Below are 24,024 nucleotides of genomic sequence, written 5' to 3'. Positions count from 1 at the left end.
TTCCCGTATAAAGAAATTCACAAATCAAAGTGGTTGGTTTTTTTTTATATAAATTTATTTTATTTATCTATCTATCTATTTTGGCTGTGTTGGGTCTTCGTTTCTGTGCGAGGGCTTTCTCTAGTTGCGGCAAGTGGGGGTCACTCTTCATCGCGGTGCGCGGGCCTCTCATTATCGCCACCTCTCTTGTTGCGGAGCACAGGCTCCAGACGCGCAGGCTCAGCAATTGTGGCTCACGGGCTTAGTCGCTCCGCGGCACGTGGGATCTTCCCAGACCAGGGCTCGAACCCGTGTCCCCTGCATTGGCAGGCAGATTCTCAACCACTGCGCCACCAGGGAAGCCCAGGGGTTACTCTTTGTTGCAGTGTGCGGGCTTCTCATTGCGGTGGGGTCTCTTGTTGCCGAGCATGGGCTCTAGGCGTGCAGGCTTCAGTAGTTGTGGCATGGGTTCTAGAGCGCAGGCTCAGTAGTTGTGGCGCACGGGCTTTGTTGCTCCGCGGCATGTGGGATCTTCCCGGACCGGGGCTCGAACCTGTGTCCCCTGCATTGGCAGGCGGATTCTTAACCACTGTGCCACCAGGGAAGCCCCAAAGTGTTTTCTTTTTCCACACTGGATGTTATGAGTGAATCTGGAGGGTGAGGTGCAGAGGTGACCTGAGTCTTCTTATCTGGGAAGGAGAGCAGCAGGGGCCGGTACTGGTCACACCCACTGATGCAATTAACTTAGTGTTTGGCCTCTTGGCCTGAGCTGCTTCTCTTCTGCAATGAAGGTAGAAAAGGTGATTCCAGAAGGGGAATCTGGTGACACAAGTGGAAAACCACAAGGAGACCATGGTTGTGAGCGATTTCCTGATCTCGGCTCCCCTGAGCCGTGGACATGACAGTAAAGTTGCTATTTGTAGAGCTTAGAGCAGTTCAGCGTGAGGGTTCAATGAGGTGACATACACAATATCCCAGTGGGAAAAGCAGTGTTAACTTTACCACCACTTCCTGCAGAAGAGGATCCTGGAGCTTCGAGAAGTCCTGTGGCCAGCTGCAGTGACATAGTTAAAGTGTCATAGATGAGACCCAAACTCCAGTTGCCGGGCTCCTCTTTCTGTGTGCCAGGCTGGCCGCCTCCCTGGCAATGCGAGCCCTGGGCTCAACGTGGAGCAACGCCGCCTTGAACAGATGTGCGGAAGCAAGTTAAACACGCGCACTGTTTAATGCTCTCGCTGTTTGGATGCAGATATCGGAGTCATGGTAGCTTTCACCCTGAGGAGACCAAGGTGGTATGGGGGTTGCCGTGTGTCTCTTGACTTATCTTGGGGTGGCCCTGGGAGGAGATTCAGTAGACCCTAAACTGGAGAATTCCATCCTTTTTTTGAAGTGGGGCAGGAGGTTCCCATGCCGGAATCCTCGGCAAACTGGAGAGGGGGGCCGGTATGATGGCAACTGCCTTGAAGACTTACCAGGTAAGTCTTCCTGCTTTACTGGTTGATCCCAAAATATTGGCTGGAAACCCCAACAAACTCTTGTTTGTAAAAGTGGATAGTAATAGCATCCGCCTCGTGGTACGTGGTGGGGATCCTAGGAGCTTATGTATGTAACATGGTATTCCTGGTACCTGGTGAGTGTCAAAGCATGTTTAAAAAATTCAAAACTCACTCAGGGGAATATTGTAACATGTTTTCTTGTCATCAACATTGTAATAATTCATAGCATGTTTTACATTGTATAAGCATTGTTTCCTTTTTTAACGTCACCCTGTGGATTTGATAAGAAATATTGTGTCATGTGAGAATGAAACATGTTCATCTGATTTAAGCATCCAGCCCCAAATTCTGGAGCTAACAGGTGGATTCAAGCAGGGCCCTGAGCCGAGTCTTGTGTCTCCAATTTACCCTGGGCTGTGCAATCTGCCAGTGGCAAGGTCTTTCAGGGCTGGCGAGCTGTGCCCTCTCTCTACTGTGGATGTCACGGGGCTGAGGAGAAGAAATCAATTTTCATCAAGAAACCTTTTCACGCTGGGAGTCATGCTGGGAGTGCCCTTGATAACTGACTCAGGGTTTCAGGCAAACAACCTTGTGTGTTTGTGAAACAAACATCAATCCACCCCAGAGAGCAGAGCTGGCTGTAAATTCTTTGGGCATTACTGGAAGGTTTCTGGCTTCCTCTGTAGGGGGTCTGAGCTGTGTCTAGAGCAGACCTCCTGAGAACTGGTTCTTCTCCCAAATCAACTAAAAATCTCTGAAGGTGGTTCCAGACATTGGTATATTTTAAACTCCTTAGGTGGGTCTAATGGACATCAGGGTTAGGAGCTCTTGGTGTTGGAGGGGCAGGGGTGCCTGACTCTGAAAGGTGGCACATCTCTCCCTCCTCCCGTGCCCACAACAGTAGCCTGTGGCATGCCCTGATGCCTCAGTCACTGCCCTGTGGGAGGGCTCAGAATGCTGACGCCATTCGTGATGAACTGTCAGCTTCCGAAAGGAGTGTTAAGTCTCCCTCTGGTAGCTACTGTCATTTATTGGTAGCAACTTCCTGTTTCCAGATGGAAGTTACTCAGTCTTCTCAAGTACTCTGCCGAGCCTGCTTTTTGGAAATTGGAAGCCTCCAATTTCCCAGGAACATCAGATTCTGCCTCTGTGAAATGATCACGGCAGGGAGCCCTTGGGGACCACAGTGGCAATTCAGGGTCTGGATGGGACTGGCCTTGGACTCTCTGCATGGTAACTCTACTTTGAAAACAGGAAAGCAAAAACTATTATTGGAAATTTCCTTTAAGAAATTTCAGAAAAAAAGGGAATTTCCCTTGTGTATTTGAGATTCCTGGGAGACTTAGAAGGATGTTCTTATCACAGCTTTGCTTTGTCCTAGATGCTTTGCTTACTTACCTCATTATATTCTTACAACAATCCTGTAAAGTAGGTACCGTGTCATTTATCTCCATTGTACTCAGGGGGAAACTGGCTCAGAGAAGTGCTGTGACTTACCCAATCCAACCATGTCTGGGTGGTTCCAGAACCCATTCTTTCCATCATTCTACTGTACTTCAGGATCTCAAAGGACCCCGGAGTCCCCTAGGCCAGTGCCCCCTGCTTTTGATGTTTGTCCTGTCTACAACATCTTTTACCAGTGGTCCTTAGGTCTCTGCTTGCACACCTCCAGGAACAGGGAACTCACTTTCACCCAGTGCAGTCCATTCCACTGTTCAGGCAGCACCAATGAGGAGGGCTCCTTAATTCCTCATCTGGATCAAGGCAGGACATGAAAAGAATAAATAAACAAATAAGGAAATAAATAAATAAGTGAATGGAGGGGACATATGTCTCCTAGTAGCTTCCTCTCATTAGTTCTAACCTTATCCCTTCAAATAATAACAAGAATAGCTAACATTTATTGAGCAACTAGTATGTTCCAGGTACTGGGCTAAATGCATTACATTTGTTATCTCATTTACACATGAAGACCCTGGAGTTTTGAGAGGTTAAGCGACCTGTTCAAGGTCGCAGAGATGGTGCTGGGATTAGCTCCCAGGCAGTCTGGCTGTGGAGGCCCTGATCTTGGCCACTGCAGTTCACCCACTCTTGAGTCTTAAATATGTAAGCAAAATGGAAAACTTCAGTGGTTCTGCCACTGTCCTCACATGGCTCAGGACTGCAGGATGCTCCCTGAGAGGGTCCGAGCCTTTGCTGCTCTCGCCTCCCTTCTCCTCCATTCCGTCCCTGTTCCTCTTCTTCCCTTCTCCAAAGGCCACCCCATCAGCCTGCCCGACTCAAAGCCAGGACTTTTTCTGACCTTCCATCCTTCCGCGCAGCTCCAGAAGGATTCTCTCAGCAGGCTGGCAGAGGGTCGGGAAGCTCCTGGTGTCAGTTAGAAAAGACAGACTGGGCCCCTTTCCAGGGTTGGGAAGGAGGCCCCCAAACGGCTTCCTGCTCATGGCTAATAATAACAATAATAATAATAGCTGACATGCTGGGCATATACTACATGTCAGCTGAACTGTGCACTTGTGGAGTGACCTTCGTAAATCCCAGAGCCTCTTGACCTTAGAAATGGTCTGGAGCTCAGCTGTGGAGAGGGCGTTCATTCTGCTCAGGTGACCCAGTGGTTAGAGCCTGGGCTCTAAAATCAGACAGGCCTGGTTCCAGGGGTAGCTCTGACACTTAAGAGCTGTGTGACCTTGGAAACTTTACTTACCCTCTCTGGGCCTTGGCCCCTCATCTGTAAGATGGATAGGAGAGGGTTTCTGTGACGATTAAATGATATCATTTGTTTTGAGTGCCTGGCACAGCTGAGTAAAGAGAAATGGAGAAAAAAACAGCTAGTGTTATTAGTATTTGTATTATGCCTAATTTAAGTGTGGTTCTAGGTGGACCTCATGATTTCTGTTCAGGAGGGGTTTTTGTGGTTTCTGTAAGAGTCTGGAGAGCATGTTGGGTCATCCTGATACTTGTCTTTTGATGCCCATCCTGGGTGGTTGAGGAGGATGGTCAGCTTCCAGAAGAACTCAGTGTGTGTGTGTGTGTGTGTGTGTGTGTGTGTGTGTGTGTGTGTGTATTTTCTCTTAACATGTCTGAATGAGTCAAAGTTATTATCATTGTATTTTTTAGTTTTTCTTTTTTTTCAGAAAGGAGATGTTTGGGCTGAAGCTGAAGAAGAGGAAGAAGAAAGCAGAGAAGGGATTAATTCTAGCCAACAAGGGTGCCCAAGGTGAGTCTTTTGAGGGGTTGGGAGGGACCACCACCCTGGGGCCTGCAGGTCTCCAGGGTTGACCCCTCCTTGGCTGAGAATGGGATTCATTCTCCGAGGAGTGAGGTGGGAACTGTGCTGCCTTCTGAATCTTCAGACCCTGCCAACCCCAAGTGTGGGCCCAAAGTGATCCCCCCCTGTGCCACTGGTCATCTGGTCCCTTGGCCAAACAAGGGTGGGTGGACACCTGCTGGACCCCGGAAGGATTCCCCCCAAGGAGGCAGTGACAGGGTTCAAGCTCCCATTTCTGTTCTGATTTGCTCTGTGGCCCAGGATAAGTCACTCAGCAGCTCCAAGTCCCAGCTTCTCCCTTTGTTAAGTGGGCATGACGTGGGCTACTGAGCTGACCACGTGGTCATGGGGAGAAGCAAGTGAGATTTTGAAAATCAGAGGGAGGGTAGCAGCTGCTCTGGGGGAGGCTTTACATATACTGTCTCATTTAACCCCTCCGTCATCCTACTAGAAGGTGTGGTTATCCCAGTTTCACAAATGAGGTTACAGAGATGCAGAGAGAGTAAGTAAAGTGTGGAAAAGACCAGCTGCAGAATTGCAGGGCTCAGTGAAAAACGAAAATGCAAAGCCATTGTTAAGAACTTATTAAGAATATCTGGATGGTGACTGCAGAGCATTAGGCCAAGGGCAATGAGTTCCTTCTGATCACAGGACCCTACAGGGCTGCACGGACCCGTGAAGCCAGCCTTGAGGATGGGAGGTGCAGAGCCAGGAAGCAATGGCATTGGGATATATTGATAAATCCAGGCTCTCAGACTTTCTGCGCTTAGAATGGGCGATTCCTTCTCCAGAAGAGCAAAGCTCCAAGTTACAGTGTGACCTGTGCCAGTGGAGGCCAGGCCCCATATCAGGGAGACACTCATGTGTATTGAATCAAATATGATCAACTGATTCCAATGGACAGGTCTGGGGTGGTGTCTGGAAACTTATGTTGGGTGGTCCTGACAGCAACTGGTTCAAGGCTAGCTTTCTGGACCATTTCTAAACCAAAGTGGTGCAGTGAGTCTGCTTTATTTTCACCCCTCTCATCTCCTTGGAGGGGGGCGTCCTTCACCCTTCACTGCCGTACCCTGCGGGTGCCCTGTAGCCTAACCTCCTCCACCCAACTCCACTCCTCACCCTCAGGTAAAACCTAATCTTACAATGGGAAAATACAGAGACTCATTCATATTAAAGTGTTGATAGTAATGATTAAGTTATTCTTGGATGGGACAGGAGAGGCATTGCATTTTAGGTGGAGACAAGGCTTAAAGCTTAATAGAAGTACTTGTCTCTTCACTCAAGTTGAAGGTATCAGGGATTGGGTAGAAAAGACTCTGGGGTCTTTCCTGGTGTCCTTGAAATTATGACCCTGCAGTAGGTCCTGGAGATACAAGGTTGAATAAGACACAGTTCCTTCCTTCAAGGACCTTATGAAAAATAATATCTATAACACATTGACTAAGCCCCTGCTGTTTTTTACTTTACATACATCATTCATGACTCTGAAATATAGGTCCCTTTGCTCCTGTTTTATAAGAGGTTCAGAGAGGATAAGTGTTTGCTGAAAGTCACACAACCAATAGGTGCAGAAGCTGGCTCCTGAGGCTAGGTCAGTCTTACACCGGAGCCCAGGCTTTCCTACCCCATGGGTCAGCCTCCAGTTAGGGGCCCTTACTGACTGTGCAGCGGGGAAAGAACAAGCTGGTGGAGATTTAGGGCAGCCGACCGTAGGCGTTTCAGAGGAGCTGGCTCTCCGGGGCTCGTTTTAATTAGAGTCTTCAGCCCACAGAGCAAACAGCGGAGAGGGGTCAGGCGCCTCCTAAAAGTAAATAGCACCCATCCTGCTGGCCAGGGGCTGGCCCTGTGGGAGGCGGCAAAAACAAAGTCTACAGAACTTAGTGCGAATTGGTCTTTCCTTCTTGGCCTGACTGGGGAAGTTAGGACTTTTCTGGTTGAAATGTTTAGAGATTCTCATAGTCTGTGGCTCTTACATCTGTGTATTTTGAGACCTAATGGCTATGCCTTAATTTCATAAAATTCCAATGACCCTGACCCATCCATTAATTAGCTACCCAACGAGTAGTTGTTGGGTACCTCCCATGATCATCATTCATTCATTTATTTAACAAATATTAATAGAATGTCTGCTGAGCGTAGGGTCCTGGGCTCGGTTCTGGGTATGTAGTGGTGACACTGGATAGTTTAGAGGGAAGACAGCCCTGTGGAGGATTCTTCCGTTTGTCCCTCCAGATCTATTTTCCACCCTTGTTCACCTCTTCTCTGTCCCAGGAGGCTGACCTCTATGGATGCACAACCCAGGTCCCTTCCCCAAGGGGGTGCCCCAGCAGGAGGCCTGGGGGAGGGAGGAGTGTGAGGTCAGGACCCAGTGGTTGGATGTGTCCCTCAGCTGGAGGATGGGTGTCCCTCCTCCTAGGAAAGCTGACTAGACCCGACTTCTTCTCCTTGCACGTTCTGGTAACTGTTCTGTCTCCTCATTTTGGGGGCCTCCAAGTGGTATCAGCTTGGCTGCCATAGCCAAAGATAGCTGTACGACCCTTTGTGGTTTTCCTACATCCACGCCTTTGTAAAAAGTCCTCAAGTCATCCTGCTCTGGACGGGCCATCTGTTATCCATGGGGACCCTGATGCAGTAACTGCATTACAAGTGGAAAAAAGTGCTGTAAAGAAAATAGACAATGTGCTTACATGGAGACTATTGGGGGATCTCTTTTAGTGTGGTCTGAGAGGGGCTCCCTGAGCGGGGGGGTAATATTTAAGTTACAGCATTGAGGGTGAGCCCCCCAGGGGCGGGCAGGGAGAGCAGCTCAGGCGGAGGGCTGCCTGTGAAGAAAGACTCCAAGCAGGAGAGAGCTTGTTAGAAGGGATGGAAGTCAGCCTGTGTGACTAGAAAGCACTGAGGGTAGGGCCGGGGGGCAGGTAGGCCAGGAGGAGGAGATGGCAGTCAGGTAGGACAGGGAATTAGAGTTGCATGTGGACTTCGGATTTATTCTAAGTACAGTGGAAAGCCATGGAGGGGTTTTCAAAAGAGAAACATGATTTTTTTTTTTTTTTTTTAAGAAGGTTGCAGTGGAGCTCCTTGGTGAGTAGATTGGAGAGAACATAGTGTCTCAATGAATGAACGAATCAGTCAATGAATGAGTGAATGTTAGCTATGGATGATGCTTTAGCTGACTGCCTTCCTGCCTCCAGGCCTGTCTCACCCTCCAGCATGTAAACCCCTAGAGGGAGGGGTCCACGTTTTGTTAATTCCTCCATCCTGAACATCTAACCTGGCCCAGTTTCTGGCATGTATAAGGCACCTAAGAATGTTCACTGTAAACCTGATTCTCTGACAGTTGCTCCTCATTCTTGAGGCCCTTGTGGTCAAGGCTGGGAGCATGGTCAAGGCTGGCGGCAAGGCTTCAGTTCATCTTCATGCTTCAAGGCGCGCAGTCAGGCGCTGGCATTCCTTCTGGGCTCTTTGCAAGCTGGCCTTTTCTTTTGTTTCCCGAGTGAGAGAAGAGTCAGAGCAGGCTGCACGCATTCAGTCATCCTTTCTGTGACTACTGAACACCTATGAGCCCCATGTGCACGAGCTCCCGTGGTATCATGGGCTGCGTTATTCCACCTGTCTTCTGACTCGGTTCTGTTTAGCTTGGTTCACTGATTAATATCAGAGAACCAAAATATATCAAAGCTGGAAGGGGTTTAGAACTTATTAAATTGACAAGTTTACCAGTTGAGTCCTGTGGATCCCAGGGTTCTAAGAAATGGCTTTAGGGGTGCCCGAAGAGGGTGGTGGTGAGGTTGGCAGGAGGTCCCCAGCCCTGCATTCCACACACTTGTGTCAACACACTTGTGTTGTATATTGAAGTTCAGTATAAAATTAGATTTATGAAAAAGGATTAGGATCTGATCTCTTTGGGGAACATTATTCAACCTATGACACCTTGCTACTCAAAACTAGCCCTCAGACAGTCAAAATGGCCTCACCTGGGACCTTGCTTTTAGAAATGCAGGATCTTAGGCCCCACCCCAGACCTACTGAATCATAATCTGCATTTTAACAGATTCCCAGGTGATTCATATGACATTTTGCTAATGAGGTTTAGAGGGAATAAATCAGTTGTCTAAAGTCAATGTGACAAGGTCATGACTTGAAAGCATATCTTTAAATTCATAATCCATAATTCCACAATACCAGGTATACAAATCTACTCTCTCTTTTTTTTGGAAACAGAAGATACATAGTATGTGTCTGGCTTTTCTGCCAATAAGATGTTAAGGTCCATGCTGTCAAGGACTGTCTTTGACCAGTCCTTGTACGCCTTACGGTGACTGGCATAGCCTGGACACAGAGTTGAGGCTCAGATTGCCACGGTGTGTCATATTTAATAGATCTGTCCCTTTTGTTTGCTTTTCTAGATGGTCAAGGTGAAGCAGAAGCACCACAGGAGCGACTTTCTCACTGGGAAGGCATGGGAGGAGGTTTGATATCTGACAATGCTTCCATCACTCCTGTCCCCTCAGCTCCTCCAAAGAGAAGGTACAGTATTGATACAAGCCATCAGCACACATTTGCTGAGCGCCTCCCCTCTGCCAGGTACTCCTGCAGGCTCTGGGGGATCAGAGAATAACACCTAGTCACTGTCTACAAGAGTGAAGGTCTGAGGCAGGAGACTGAGTGTTTTGTCTCCTCTACTTTCTCTATGGCAGTGCTGGCCAGGGTCCTGGCTCTACCAACATCTAGTCTTAAATTTCCTGAGTTAAGGTACTCATGTCTCTCACTGTTCAGGAATGACAGCAGCAACAGGAGACAGAATCAGGTGCTGTCCCTCACCTGCTCTTTAATTCATCAAGATGCTAGATGTCTTGGCTTTGTGTTTGTCCCAAATGAGAAAGTGGTTCTTATACTACCCAACAAAAAGTCAGAACAAACTGGCCTTCTGCATGTAATTTGTTGTATCAGTTAGCTATATGTGTGTAACAAATAACCCCTAAGCTCAGTGGCTTAATATGAGCACTTATCATTGTTCATGAGTCTGTGGGTTAGTTTGGATAGTATTACTTGTTCCAGATAGTCACAGGTATATGACTGACGTGTCTGTTGTCATTTGGCAGTTCTGCTAATTTTAGTTTGAGTGTTGGTTGATGGTGGTCCAGTATTGCTTTACCTGGGACCACTGGCCTCTCCTCCATATGGTATTAGATCCTTCAGCAGCCTATTCCAAGCTTATTCCAATGGTGGTGATGGCAGGGTTCCAAGAGAGAAAGTGGAAGTACATAAGGTCTCTTGAGCCCAGGCTTGGAATTGGCAAAATTCATTCTGCTGCATTCTGTTGACCAATGCACATCACAAGTCTAGCCCATGTCACAGCAAGAGGAGACTCCAAGTTACAGGGTAAAAATCCTGGATACAAGGAAGCAAATAATTGGAGCTATCAATGCTTTCAGTCTACCATATTTGTTTATGTCAGTTTCTTACTAATGATAATTCCTCATGCCATCCCTCCCTTTTCCATTCAGAGTTGTTATTATCAGTAGAGCAAATTAGTGCTTCCTTGTGTGGCAGATCCTGAGTTGGTATTACTGGGCTGTGACAGGATGGTACACAGTGTATGTGTGTAAGGGGAGGGGGGCAGGGGGCGGGAGACAGATGGAAATCAGAAAAGGTGATAGGTCAGAGGTTGACCCTTAAAAGAAGATGTGAAGTTTGTACGCTTATACTCACTGCAATGTCTCCTTCCCCCTACACGGCACCATGACAACTACCACCCCCCAAACCCCAGAATCAGGACTTCAGTTATTTTTTAATATCCTTTAACGGATCCTTTGCCATTTATTTCACTAAGATAATAGCATAGAATTAGTGGAGGAAGGCAGAAGAAAGAGAAGGAAGAAGTACTAGCTTTTTCTTTCTCCTGGCCAGTGCATACTCCATCAATTAAAATTCTACCCACCTACCAATGTTCAATTCAAATCTGACCTCTGTAGTGATGTCTTTGATGCTTACTTTGGCTCTCACAAATTTCTCTCTTCTCTGAAGTTCTATCACATTTTTTTCTATGACATGTTTTACACTTAATAGTTCTCCCTTTATCTGCTTTGGTCCTCTCTCCCTTGGATAGCTTGCTAGCTCTGCAAGGACCAAGAGGATGGCTTGTTCATATTTGTTTTTCCTCTGAGACTAGCACAGAGCTTTCACATGGTAAATGATTAATATCGATTTGCCATTTTATTAATGAACAGATACCCTTTGATATCTACCCTTTCCTACATGCAATATTTCTTTTAATCCTCAGAGCAACCCTATGTGGTAGACATTATTATTTCTATTTTTAGATGAAGAAATTAAGGCTAATATCACAAAATTGGGGAAAACAAATATTCTAATTCAGATCGGCCTGACTCCAAAGCTTTGAGACTTTTACTAGTTTACTCTGTTCTCTACTGGACTCAATTATAATCAGCAGAAATGGAATGAAGTCAAATGCAGCAGTGTTGCTAGAAGGCAAGAGAATAAAATTCAATAGGAACTCAAGCTCAGTTTATATCCCACCCATTGCTGCTTCTGTGGCAACAGGGATTCTTCACCTCTTTGTTATTATCCAATCTCTAGATGCCCAGGTGTTGCACATCTGTTTTCAATTACTCATGACAGTCCAGATAAATGAAATCCCCTGGAATGTGAAAAATTGCTGAGATGACATCCTGGTCATTCTCTGCAATTTTCTTTTTTACCAATTTTTTTTTTTCAAAAGCAATCACAAAATTCAGAATTGCTATATTTACCAGAAATGGCAAATTGGTCCTCTGGATAGGATCAGACAGCAGATTAGGGAGATCCTTATTTAGATCCAGCTCTGCCACTGATTTGCTGAGGCATCTCAGTTTCTCATTCTGTAAAATAAAAAATAAATGATACTGATAATCATACTCACAATAAGAATTGACATTTAGTCTTGCCAGGAACTGGGTTAAACCTTTATATGCCTTACATCTTTTAACTGTAGCAATCACTCCTTGTGGTAAGGGCTATTATTAGTGCCATTTTTTAGGATGGGAAAACTGAGTCATAGAGAGGTTAAGTCATGTGTCCATCTATACTTATCTCCTCCAGAGATGGAGAGAAAATATGTGATATAAATAAAAGCATGTGGAAATACCTGGGAAAATATTATCATGGCTTATGGATCTAAGGTAGGTTCTTACTTAATGAAACAAATATGTTAAACTTTCTTTCAATAGATCAAAACTGTTGACTAAGATCCACGATGGGGAGGTCAGATCCCAAAATTACCAAGTAAGTAGTGAGCTCTTCCTTCCAAGCCTCCCCAGCTCTTCTTGTGTGAATGAACAGCCAGACCCAGAGTGTGTACGCGCTGCTTTGTGTTGTAGATTGCCATAAACATCACTGAGGCCCGCCAGCTGGTGGGTGAGAACATCGACCCAGTTGTGATCATTGAAATCGGGGATGAGAAGAAGCAAAGCACAGTGAAGGAAGGAACCAACAGCCCATTTTACAATGAAGTAAGTCACGGAGGTCACCAACTTCCTCTCCACCAGCACACTCCTCACCACCACTCTCCTGCATTCTTCAGTCAAATAGAAAAGCCGTGCTCCTCGTGACTGCTACTCACTGAGCCTCCTTACAAAATTTAACAGACAAAGGAAAGGAGAGGCAAGGAATTCCTCCTGATTTTAAATTCATTGCTGTGTTTTCAATAGACCCATTTTCTTATTTCTTTTTTAAAAAATATTTACTGGAGTATAACTGACTTACAATATCATATTAGTTTTAGGTGTACAACATAGTAATGCAATTTTTTTAATACATTATGAAATGATCAGCACAGTAAATCTGATTACCATCTGTCACCGTACAAAGTTATTACAATATTATTGACTATATTTTCTGTGCTGTACTTTGCATCCCTGTGACTTATTTACTTTATAACTGGTAGTTTATACCTCTTAGTCCCCTTCACCTATTTCATACATCCCCCCAACACCCCTCCCCTCTGGCAAACACCAATTTGTTCTTTGTATCTGTGAGTCTGTTTCTGTTTTGTAAGTTGTTCCTTTGTTTTGTTTTTTAGATTCCACATATAAGTGAAATCATACGGTATTTCTCTTTCTCTGTCTGACTTATTTCACCTAGCATACTTCCCTCCAGGTCCACCCATGCTGTCGCAAATGGCAAGATTTCATTATTTTCCATGATTGAGAAATATTCTATTGTGTATATATACCCCATCTTCTTTATCCATTCATCTGCTGATGGACACTTAGTTTGCTTCCATATCTTGGCTATTGTAAATAATGCTGCAATGAATATAGGGATACATATACCTTTTCAAATTAGTGTATTTGTTTTATTCAGATAAATACTCAGAAGTAGAATTGCTGGATCCTATGGTAGTTCTGTTTTTAATTTTTGTTTTTTGTTCTTTGTTTTTGTTTTGTTTTTAATTTTTTAAGGAACCTCCATGCTGTTTTCCATAGTGCTTGTACCAATATCTTTCTTTTTTTTTTTCCTGCTTGCTAATGTCATTTTATTTATTTCTTTATTTATTTTTTCACACACACACACACACACACACACACTGTATTTTATTTTTACAGGAGATAAATAGACTGACAACAAGCATTGTACATGGATGACCACAACAAAAGCAACAATGATTGCAATTACCAAACACGAAACACAGTCATACTATGTCATAGTATTGACATTCAGCCCAGTAATCCTCCACTGTAACAGCTCCTTTACTTTGCAGTGAAAATTGATTTGTATATTCTTTGCCTCTGAGTCCTTGTGAGATTTTTTTTTTAGTTCAAACAGAAAGTCACAAAAATTATAATCATCCTCATCAGTTCACTCAGTCCCATGTAATTAATTTTTTTTTCATCTTGATCTTTTGTTAGCCATTTTATGAGTTCATCAGTTTTTCATCAGAGTTCTGAAAATGCTTATTCATTCAGTTCAGCAGTATAGTCAGTTACCAGAAACCTGTACTTGTCAGAGTCTTTTCCATGAATTCCTTGAAGATGAAACCCTTTTATAGGAACATATTTGCAAAAGCATCAGAGTACACCCAGAACTGTCTGTAAATGACAAAAGACTTAAAAATGACCACGGTTAAAGATTTGATGAAAGTTCATAATAATGCAATTGACAAGGAAATTTAGTTATTTCTGAGATATACATTTTAAAGTAATAACTAGAATTATGACTTATAACATTATACCAGAACATATAAGATTTTTAGAAATTTCATGTAATGTCTGAAACATTTATATTAACATATTTCCATACAAATAACCCAATGAAAGTTTAGTTTTAGTTGTTTTGTTTGTTTGTTTTTTTATACTGCAGGTTCATATTAGTCATCAATTTTATACACATCAGTGTATACATGTCAATCCCAATCGCCCAATTCAGCACACCACCATCCCCACCCCACTGCAGTTTTCCCCCCTTGGTGTCCATATGTCTGTTCTCTACATCTGTGTCTCGACTTCTGCCCTGCAAACCGGCTCATCTGATTGTACCAATTTCTTATAAACTCATCTTCATCTGTCATAAGCTCTGAGTTTATATTCAATAAATGTGCTGGTTAGTGAGAAGATATACATTCTTTTGCATAGCAGAAACATTGAAAATTTAATTATTAATTTTGAAATAGGCATGCTGTGTTGGAAAGTACAACAGTGGTATTTTTCTAAGCAGCGCAAAAATTGTAAAGGAAAGCATCAAAGAGAGACACAAAGCTTCTAAATTTATACACACTAAATTCTTGTTTTTAAATAAAAAGATTAAACAGTTTTTAAAAATGGTCAGAGATATAGAGTTTAAAATGATATATGTGAAAATATATACGATATATGTGTTTCCGCCTGATCTTTGATCTCTATCTAATCCCTTAGTCCCCCTCCCTGGAGACAGCCATTCTCCCCAGGCATTTGTGTATCCTTTGCAGAGATATTCCAGGCCTGCGTAAGAATACAAACAGATACTGTAGCCAAATAGTAGCATTCTATACACACTGTCCTGGACCTCGGTCTTTTCACAAAACAATGTATCTTGGAGATTAGTCTGTATCGAGACATATAGTACAGGGCTTCCCTGGTGGCGCAGTGGTTGAGACTCCTGCCAATGCAGGGGACACGGGTTCGAGCCCTGGTCCGCAAAGATCCCACATGCCACGGAGCAACTAAGCCCATGCGCCACAACTACTGAGCCTGAGCTCTAGAGCCCGCGAGCCACAACTACTGAAGCCCGCGTGCCTAGAGCCTGTGCTCCACAACTAGAGAAGCCCATGCACTGCAATGAAGAGTAGACCCCACTCACCGCAACTAAAGAAAGCCCACGCGCAGCAACAAAGACCCAACACGGCCAAAAAAAAAAAAAAGTAAATAAATAAATTTATATATATATATATAAAAAAAAGACATATAGTTCAATCTCATTTTCTATTCTTTGCTGTAGAGTTTTCCATTGCATTGATATATTATAATTTACTAAACCAATCTCTCATTGATGGATATTAAAATTTTTTTCAGCCTTTGGATACTACTTATAATGATATTTAAATAGCATAACTAGGGTGAAGAGTATATGCATTTAAAATTTGATATGACCACATTGCCCTCCAAAAAGGTAACAATTTGTACTCCAGCTAACAGTGTGCAAGAGTACTTGTTCCCCCCAGGCACTTCAACACCATGAATTGTCAAAAAATGCAGTAAACTCTTAATTAATTTTTTAATGAGAGTGGTAATTGAAAAGGCAGGCAGAGAGAGTATGCATAATAAAATATATAGAAAATTCCCAAATCACATTTGAGCTGTTAACTCCTTTCCTCTTTATCATTCTTGCCTCTGAGACTTTTACGATGTGTTTAAGTGACAGTTTTCTCCTTTCTGTTCTACGCCTCACCTCCATCACATCTTTCGGCCTGAATGTGATATGAAATAATGTGCATGAAAATGCTTTAAAACTGCAAAGCTCTTCAGATTTGTTGACGATTATATTAATGTTTGCTTTGTGCATACAAGTCCTGGATCTAAATGACATTCAACTAGGCTAAGTGTAATCATTGGGAAATCAAGTAAAAAACAAAGAAGTGGAACTAAAAATCTTTGTTACAGATTTGGACTCTAATTTTTCAAGCCCAAAGGTCATCAGATGTTGAAGAAACCAGTTAGTAGAGGCCGGGGAATATTTCCTAGCTAGAAAAATGTGTGTGGGTTCAGAGGTCCAGGGAACATATGTGAGGCAGCTAAATCTGAAATACTGTATGTGAAACTCAATGGAAGGCAATAAACATTAGAACTAATTTATTGGTCCAAAGGAACCCCCAGCATTTCATACACCAGAGAATGAAGAACTTCATGCAAGTGTTTTGGACATAAAAGAAATTCTGCACACCGAAGCTCTTAAAAAGTTTGAACATATATATGAAAAACTTCCTGAAATGTTATACATAGTTTCCTGTTCTCTTAAAACAGGAGACACTGAACATAACGTAACTTTTCATTGATATTGAAGGACGGCCACTTTGAAGGTCTCATTATGGTATATGATGACATCTTTCAGCTTTCACGTTTTGGTTTTTCTGTGTTGCCTTTAACAGCAGGCTGTTAGTGGTCACTTCTCCCTTTCCTACTGCTGTCATTTTCGTCTCTAATGTCCTTGTGTCATTCCTCCATCTTGCAGCTCAAACACAAAACAATCCATGAAACAACTTCCTACTGGCCTCCCCCAACCCCATCAGTCCTCAAAACACACAACCCACAGCAAAGCACTACACCAGTTTTCTACATGAGGCGCCTCATACCTGACATTTGGGAGACACTCAATAAAGTTCCAATGGTGAAACATCTAGCACTTGAAATCCTTTTATGATAACTTCAGGAGAACTCAGCTTTGGTCCCCAGCCCACTGATAACTAGCTATATGACTCCAGGCATGTCTTTTAAATTCTTTCATCTTCAGTCTTTTTAACTGTAGAATATGGAGACCAGTCTATATATTTTCTTCAACTCTAGAATTCAATTGCTTTCCTCAAATTAGAAATCTCCCTTACCCATAATTTCTTTTCATTCCTTCCCTGGTCAATCTTGGGAATTTCGCAGGGATGTTTGAAGCTGAAAAATCCTGAGAAAATCAAATTTTAATCAAGTTCACTCCAAATTAAAACCACAATGTGATATACTTTCACTCATCATTATATATAGGCAACAAATAAATAGATAGGTAGATAGATAGATAGATAAATGTAAAAGAATTGAAAATTCAATGGTTGGCAAGGGAATGGCTATTTTCATATGCTGCCAGTGGGAATGTAAAATGGCTTAGCTCCTTTGGAAAAAAAATTTATGCTAGCTACTAAAAATTTACAGGCACACAAGCCATGACCCAACAATTCTAATTCTCATGTCCATTTTAGAGGAAAACTTACAAATATGTTGTGTAAAGATGTAATTGGTGATAGTCTTTCTTTTTCTATTTGAAAAAAATTGAAAACAAATTAAATGACTTTCAGTAGGGGAGGGCCAGTCAACTGATGATACAGTTATGTCATGGACAACCTTGCAGCAATTTGTTAGAAAAATGCAGATCTAAATCTATTCCAAGAACAGAGTTCTTACATGCAAGCCAGGAATTTATGGTCAGAATGAACTTTATGTTTTCCAGTACTTTGTCTTCGACTTCACTGGGCCCCAATTGCATCTTTTTGACAAGATCATCAAAATCTCAGTAAGTATATCATTGCTGGTGGGGGTGAGGGGAGGTGGAAGAGATTCTAGGCTTTGGGAACTCTCTAGGGCAGCTCAGTCTGTTTAGGGATGAATAGATTCAGGAGTGTGAGTGTGGGTTGTTGAGTTTGAAACCAACAGGATAGAACTTGAAATAATCAGTGCAGAGGCATCTGGGAAGGAAAACAGACTCAAGAAAGATTCTATACTTGCTGGAAGCAAGTTGTAAGCTACCATCAAGCCATTGTGTAGCTTACTAATGTGGGAATGTGAAATATATATGTGAAGTATAAATGACATCTTAATAGATTGCCATTTTGAGTTGATTTCTTTCTTTTTATCAAGCAAATGTTAGTATTTCTCTCTTGGGGTGATAGCCACGCTAACAATAATTAGTCACACCCTCCCATTCCCCTCCTATTTGGTAATAAATAGAGAAATAGGAACAAGAAGCAGGAAGCAACCCAATATATCAATAATGCTGAGTCGGAAAATGTGATTTGGAGCAAGTGGTTGCCATTTGGAGTCTTAATAGTTGCCTCTGAGTGTAAACATCAGGACCTGCCCACGGGGAGTTGGGTCTGCTACGAAGAGCCTTCCTCAGCCCTGCCGGGTGATTTCCTGTCTCCACAGATCAAGTCTGAGGAGTAGAGATGGAGAGAGCTTCCTGGTCCACACAGGTGCCTTACTAGGTTGGCCCACCATGTAGAGGGCAGGAATGAGAAGGAAAGTGCCCGTGTTGAAGCCGTATCAGTCCAAATGAGGGTAGGGCAGGCCAGCCGGGATCACTGCCAACTTCTCACCACTCAGCAAAGGAACAGAGAGCTGCGGATGGCTCACTGCATCTGTCTCACCAGTCTGAGAAATCTCTGCTTCTCCCATGAAGAGGGCAGTGGGAGTGTGTATGCCTTAAAGTGGTGGGGATGGGCAGGGGGGTTGAAGGGTAGGTGCTCTCTTCCCAATAAATTCTGAGAGAACAGAATTCCTACTTTATGTGACAACGTAAGACGTGTGGAGAATGAGGAAATGTTTTGAACAGTGACACCAACCCTGATCAGAGTTATGAAGATGGCAAAACTTGTCTTGACGACTTCCTTGCCTGTCATTATCACCCACTCAATCTCTATTATATAAATTATATTATATTATATTACATTACATTATATGTATGCATATTATATATAAGTCGTACATTAAGGCTTAGGTAATAGTGGAATCATGATATATTGTCTTTCCCGGGGATACTTGAAGAATGTGACTCTTGAGGAATGAAAAGTCACTAGGAGCCAAACATTCTTCACACGTGAATTTCAGGCGTGATGACAGGTGGTGAGAAGATATTTCAGGACCTGGGACATTGCCCAGGGTGTCTTATTACATCACTCAGGCAACCACCTGTTTGTGGGATCGGCTTTATAACAGGCTCCTAGCGGACTGTCTAGAGTGCAGATGAATAGTTAATAGCTAGGGTTTTTTAAAAATTAATTAATTTATTTATTTTTGGCTGTGTTGGGTCTTTGTTACTGCGTGTGGGTTTTCTCTAGTTGCAGCGAGCGGGGGCTACTCTTCGTTGAGGTGCGCGGGCTTCTCATCGCGGTGGGTTCTCTTGCTGCCGAGCACAGGCTCTAGGTGCGTGTGCTTCAATAGTTGTGGCACGTGATCTCAGTAGTTGTGGCTCGCAGGCTCTGGAGCACAGGCTCAGTAGCTGTGGAGTATGGGATTAGTTGCTCCATGGCATGTGGGATCTTCCTGGACCAGGGATGGAACCCACGTCCCCTGCAGCGGCAGGAGGATTCTTAACCACTGCGCCACCAGGGAAGTCCAATAGCTAGGTTTTATATGGCATCATAGACAAGGGTCATGACTCTCTGCGGGGCAAGTGGATTTTTAGCAGAGGATCAAATCTGGTATTGCCTATCTCTGTTCTTCTCACTTGGAAGAAAAGAATACTTTGGTCTCCCTAAAAGACACTTGGGGATAGAGACTGAAGATTTTAAAGGGAAAACTACCCTTGAAAAGGGAGTGTTTAATATAAGTTTTCTGTTAGTCCATGAACCAAAAGTTAGCATGTCCAGAAAAAATTCCATGTGGGAGAAGGGGGCCAGTGCTGTAAGCAAAGGCTGCTGGGACAGCCAGGCTGTAGCAGACCCTGGTGGTGCCAGAGACCATCTTCCCTTGACAGCGGCCCCAGGCATGCAGGGCCCCCTTCTGTCTGTGTGTGAGAGGCCCTTGTTCTTGTAACCTGATGCCTGACCACACCAGCGCTGCCTGGTGTTCACACTGGGTGGGTGATTTGAGGAGGCCTCCTGTTATTTCAAGATCCCTCTGGGGCTCTGGCTCATTATGCCCATAGGGACCGAGATGCCTTTGATCTGAGAAGAGAGCTTGAGTTCGGCTCGTGTTCTTGCTCAGGGCTTTGGGAAGCTGCAGTAGCAACTCTAAGCATGAGGGGTTTGAGGTGAGTTTTGTGCCTGTGGACTTAAATAGCTCCTCAACTGAAGCCAAACTGTCCTTACTTCCCCTTTGTTCTCTAACACCCTTGCAGACTTTGGACAAGGGAGGAAGAGTGGGAAGGGAGCTGGGAAGGGCTCTCATTTTCTTCATTTTTTGAAATCAATTGAATTTATTGTTTCTTACTGCCTCTTTCAAAAGGATCTGTTCAGAAGCTACAAAAGTCTCTCACTCATCCATCATTCAATTAGTCAATCACTCATTAACTCACTGAATGTTTATTGAGTGTTTAGTATGAACAAGGCCATGTGGTGGGTAGAAGAAGGTAGGAAACTGTACTTGAATCAAGGAACTCATAGAATTTTACAGATAGAAGGAAGCCTCAGAGACCATCTAGTTCAACTTCCAGCTGGCGTAGGAATCCCTCTCCACCACCTCCAGGACACATGACATGGGGTTCTTGGGCACTACTTGATTATATCCAGAGATGGGGAGGTCACTACTTCTAGAGTAGCCCATTCCATTGCTGGGAAGTTCTGTTACAAAAATTGCCTTTATAGTGAGCTGAAATCTCTCTTCCTGTAGCTTGGGAACCACACAGGGATCCTACTCCGTCTTCTAGATGGCAGTATTTTCAAGTTGAAGACCCTTGAGTTACCATTGCTCTTCTTCCACACTCTCAGTTTTCTCTTTTCTGAGTTAAAAGTTAAATTACTCCTGATTCTTCAGCAATTTTTCATGCAATGTGACTTCTGGACCCAGGCCCAGCTCTCCCAGCTTCCTTTAGAACTTCCTAATCTTAATAGCATTAACATAAAAATGTGCTGCTGTAACCAGCCAGGCACTCTACTGACTTCTAATCAGACAAAATATTGAGGATGACAGCCTCCTTTGTTCTGACTATTGTACACATACAAAACTTCTCAAGGCAATAAGGATGAGTTCTCTGAGAAAGTTGTGAGCAAAGTGTTGTGGGATTTTAGGAGAGAAAGGGAATACTTTCATTTGTGGAGGATCAGGGAGGGCTGCTTGGAGGAGGCAGCATTTGCTCTAGGCATTTAAAGATGGATAGCATTTCAAAAGGCAGAGATGGGTTTGAAGAGTGGGCTGCCCTAGAGTTCATTTTGGCTACAAACAAACAAACAAACAGACAAACAAGCAAAAAACACGTTTTAGGCAGTGAGATTCGATAGGCATCCTTCAATAGAAAATTAGCTGAAATCCTGCTAGGAGATGAGGTACAGCTGCAATACTTTGGACGCCCTGTACAGCCAGTGCTGAGGTTTGATAACCAAATGTCACTGTGCTCCAGATAAGTGTGAAGGCCAGACAAGGTTCAAGGCCTAGAATCCTCTTTGAATGGGTTTGTCATGAACCCATTTCACAGATTTATCCTCAGAGAGAAATCTAGTGTTGCCGGACTCACCGCTCCATCTCTCCCCAGGTCTTTCACCACAAGCTGATAGGAGGTGTACTGATCGGCTCCTTCAAAGTGGACCTGGGGACCGTGTACAACCAACCTGGTGAGAAAGCATTGCCTCCCAATCTCTCTCTGTTACTCTTCTCTTACTGTGACACCGGAAGGTCAGTTAGTTTATGCGTTCTTCCATGTATCCATTTATTCAATAACACTGAGAACCAGTTTTAAAAAGTGGAGCAAGACATGGCTCTTTTACTCAAAGTTCACAATCTAATGATAAAAATATCTTATATGTTCATACGTCTGAGCAGTTTAAAAATTTTTTTCACAAATTCTGTCCAATTTACTGCTGCGAGACACAAGAAGGAAAGTTGGAAGGGTGTAGAAGTTAAGAATATGGACTCTGGGGCCAGATTGTCTGGCTTCAAATTCCACTCTGCTCTTTCCTAGCTGTGCAACCTTGGGTTAATAACTTGACTTCTCTGTGCTGCAGTTTCCTCTTCTGTAAAAATGGGGATAAAATAGCACCTCCTTATAGGGTTGTTGGAGGATTAAGTGAATATATACATAAGTGAATATATGCATAAGAATATATACATAAGCACTTTATAGGATCTAGCACAGAATAATGACTGTGACATGTCATACGTGGGTTTGCTGTAATTATTATTATTATCCCTGATTTGCCAGAGGAGCTAGGTAGTTTGTCCAAGGTCAAGAGCTAATGAGTAACAGAACCAACAACACACATAGATCTTCTCATGAAAGGCCCCTTCTCTTCAACAGTGATTCCAACTCACATGACCCCAAGGGGGCCCGGCAGTGAGCATTGCTGAGTGCAGTAGGCTGGGTTTAATGCAGTCAGGGGTGACGGAGGCTATGGGAAATGGGGGGCGGGGCTCACAACCCCTGTGGAAGGAGTAGCATCTACTCAGCTCCTTACCACCTACAGTCGTGTGGAAATGTGGGCTCCGTGTGGCCAGATCTAACAGTTTTTAAAAAGATAAGCCTGAAGTCTAGATTTTGTAAGAGTTTTGAAGTTTGGGATCACCGTGTAGGTCAAACAAAAAGATCCATGAGCAGCGTTTATGGCCTGTGAAATCAGGTGTGGTTTCTACATTGCATTAATGTCCTCCTCTCCGGTCAAAGCTAGACTCCCATCCAGGCAATTTCCACTACGTTGAAGGCTTCCCAAATCCCTGTGGCAGTTTGGAGAAAAAGATGGAGAAGTGGGTAGGAAGAGAGGAGAGGAAGGAAAGGAGGAGAGAGAGGCAGCACGAGACTTGGAAAGAACTGTGATGAGCTGGCCCCTCCTGGGGAGTAGAGGGTGGGGAGGCTTTGGGTTGGAAGAGAAACGGGTGGAGCGTCGGGGTGCATCAGTGCCGGATATCTGAGCTGTCAGGACGTTTTGCAGGTCATCAGTTCTCTGACAAGTGGGCCCTGCTCATGGACCCTGGCAACATCAGGACTGGCACGAAGGGGTACCTGAAGTGTGACATCAGCGTGACTGGGAAAGGAGATGTCTTAAAGCGCAATCCCAAAACCTCTGATGCCAAGGAGCAAATAGAAAAGTGAGACAGGTCCATCGAGGACCATGCAAGAGAAATGACATGTCCCGATTTCCGTGTCTCTTTCTTCTCCCTTTCCTTACGGATTCACCAGAACTTCCAAGTTCAAGGCCTGTCCACTGGGGATTCTGCTCTATCAGAGGCACCACGATGTGTCTTATCAAAGGCGTCACTATCCTTTGGGAGGTCAGCTTCTAGGACAAGAACAGCCTGTCTTCCTATAATAACCCATAATAGATAAGCTATTCCTGAGCCTACCCTATTAATCTGAATTTAGTTGATTTTTCTTTGAAGGAAGAATAATTTCAGCCACTAGCTTGTAAAATGGGAAGACTTTATGCGCCTCTTTTAAGTGTTTATTCTTTAATTCCAGGACCTGAACGAGTTTGCATTCACTCTATTTTTTTAAAATTAATTTTTATTGGAGTACTGCATTCACTCTATTCATACCCTGTGCTGTCATTTACACTAGAAAGGAAACTCATTTTAGCGATGAATCCTATCTTTTCAGATTTTTCTCCTGTATCAGAATTCTTCTTTCTGCCTCCAAATTGCCTCTACCTTTTCTCTCTACTCTTTCAAGTGAGAAAGCATTTTTATGTCTTATTTTTGTCCCCCCCCCCAAGGAACCTTTTGATCCCACAAGGGTTTCCATCAGAGAGACCCTGGGCCAGATTCTACGTGAGACTCTACAGAGCCGAAGGGCTGCCCAAAATGAACTCCAGCATCATGGCGAACATCACCAAAGCATTTGTGGGTGACAGTAAGGACCTCGTGGATCCCTTTGTGGAGGTCTCCTTTGCTGGGCAGACGGTGAGGAAGGGTCATCACCAATCCTGGCAGACCTGGATTGGAATCCTGTTCTTTATCCAGGACACTGCTGGTCAAATGACATTAAGTTAAAGTCAAAATGAGGAAGTGCCCAGAGAGAGGAAGGTTGTCACAAAAAGGCTTTACATCACATGGCAGGAAAGTAGTGGAGGGTCACCCACTCCCTCAGCGTTGGAGCTCGTGGAGAGAAGTGAGGGGGGGGATCACGATTCAGCACCCAGGCAGGCAGCCCTCCTTCCTCGCCTCTGGCTGCTTCTCTGAGCTG

General features: G+C 43.9%; 1 protein-coding gene and 1 long non-coding RNA gene across 2 annotated transcripts in view; one reads left to right on the top strand and one right to left on the bottom strand.

Moving 5' to 3' along the window:
- Positions 1 to 1,726: 1,726 nt before the first annotated feature.
- Positions 1,727 to 4,184, bottom strand: LOC132351605 (uncharacterized). Its single transcript, XR_009498409.1, has 3 exons — positions 3,778 to 4,184; positions 3,163 to 3,229; positions 1,727 to 1,964 (listed from the first exon to the last, which is right to left on the bottom strand). It is a non-coding gene; the product is annotated as an uncharacterized LOC132351605 (long non-coding RNA).
- A 432-nt stretch (positions 4,185 to 4,616) lies between these two features.
- FER1L6 (fer-1 like family member 6) overlaps positions 4,617 to 24,024 on the top strand; it is a 117,203-nt gene continuing 97,795 nt past the window's right edge. The window contains exons 1-8 of the mRNA XM_059901503.1: positions 4,617 to 4,692; positions 9,150 to 9,270; positions 11,973 to 12,027; positions 12,123 to 12,254; positions 17,428 to 17,490; positions 21,385 to 21,463; positions 22,775 to 22,931; positions 23,555 to 23,741. Of these exons, the coding sequence (XP_059757486.1) occupies positions 4,617 to 4,692; positions 9,150 to 9,270; positions 11,973 to 12,027; positions 12,123 to 12,254; positions 17,428 to 17,490; positions 21,385 to 21,463; positions 22,775 to 22,931; positions 23,555 to 23,741 (870 nt within the window). The remainder of the gene's footprint in view (positions 4,693 to 9,149; positions 9,271 to 11,972; positions 12,028 to 12,122; positions 12,255 to 17,427; positions 17,491 to 21,384; positions 21,464 to 22,774; positions 22,932 to 23,554; positions 23,742 to 24,024) is intronic.

Source organism: Balaenoptera ricei, chromosome 17, assembly GCF_028023285.1.
Source record: "Balaenoptera ricei isolate mBalRic1 chromosome 17, mBalRic1.hap2, whole genome shotgun sequence".
Lineage (NCBI taxonomy): Eukaryota > Metazoa > Chordata > Mammalia > Artiodactyla > Balaenopteridae > Balaenoptera > Balaenoptera ricei.
This window is presented reverse-complemented; position numbering and strand designations above follow the sequence as displayed.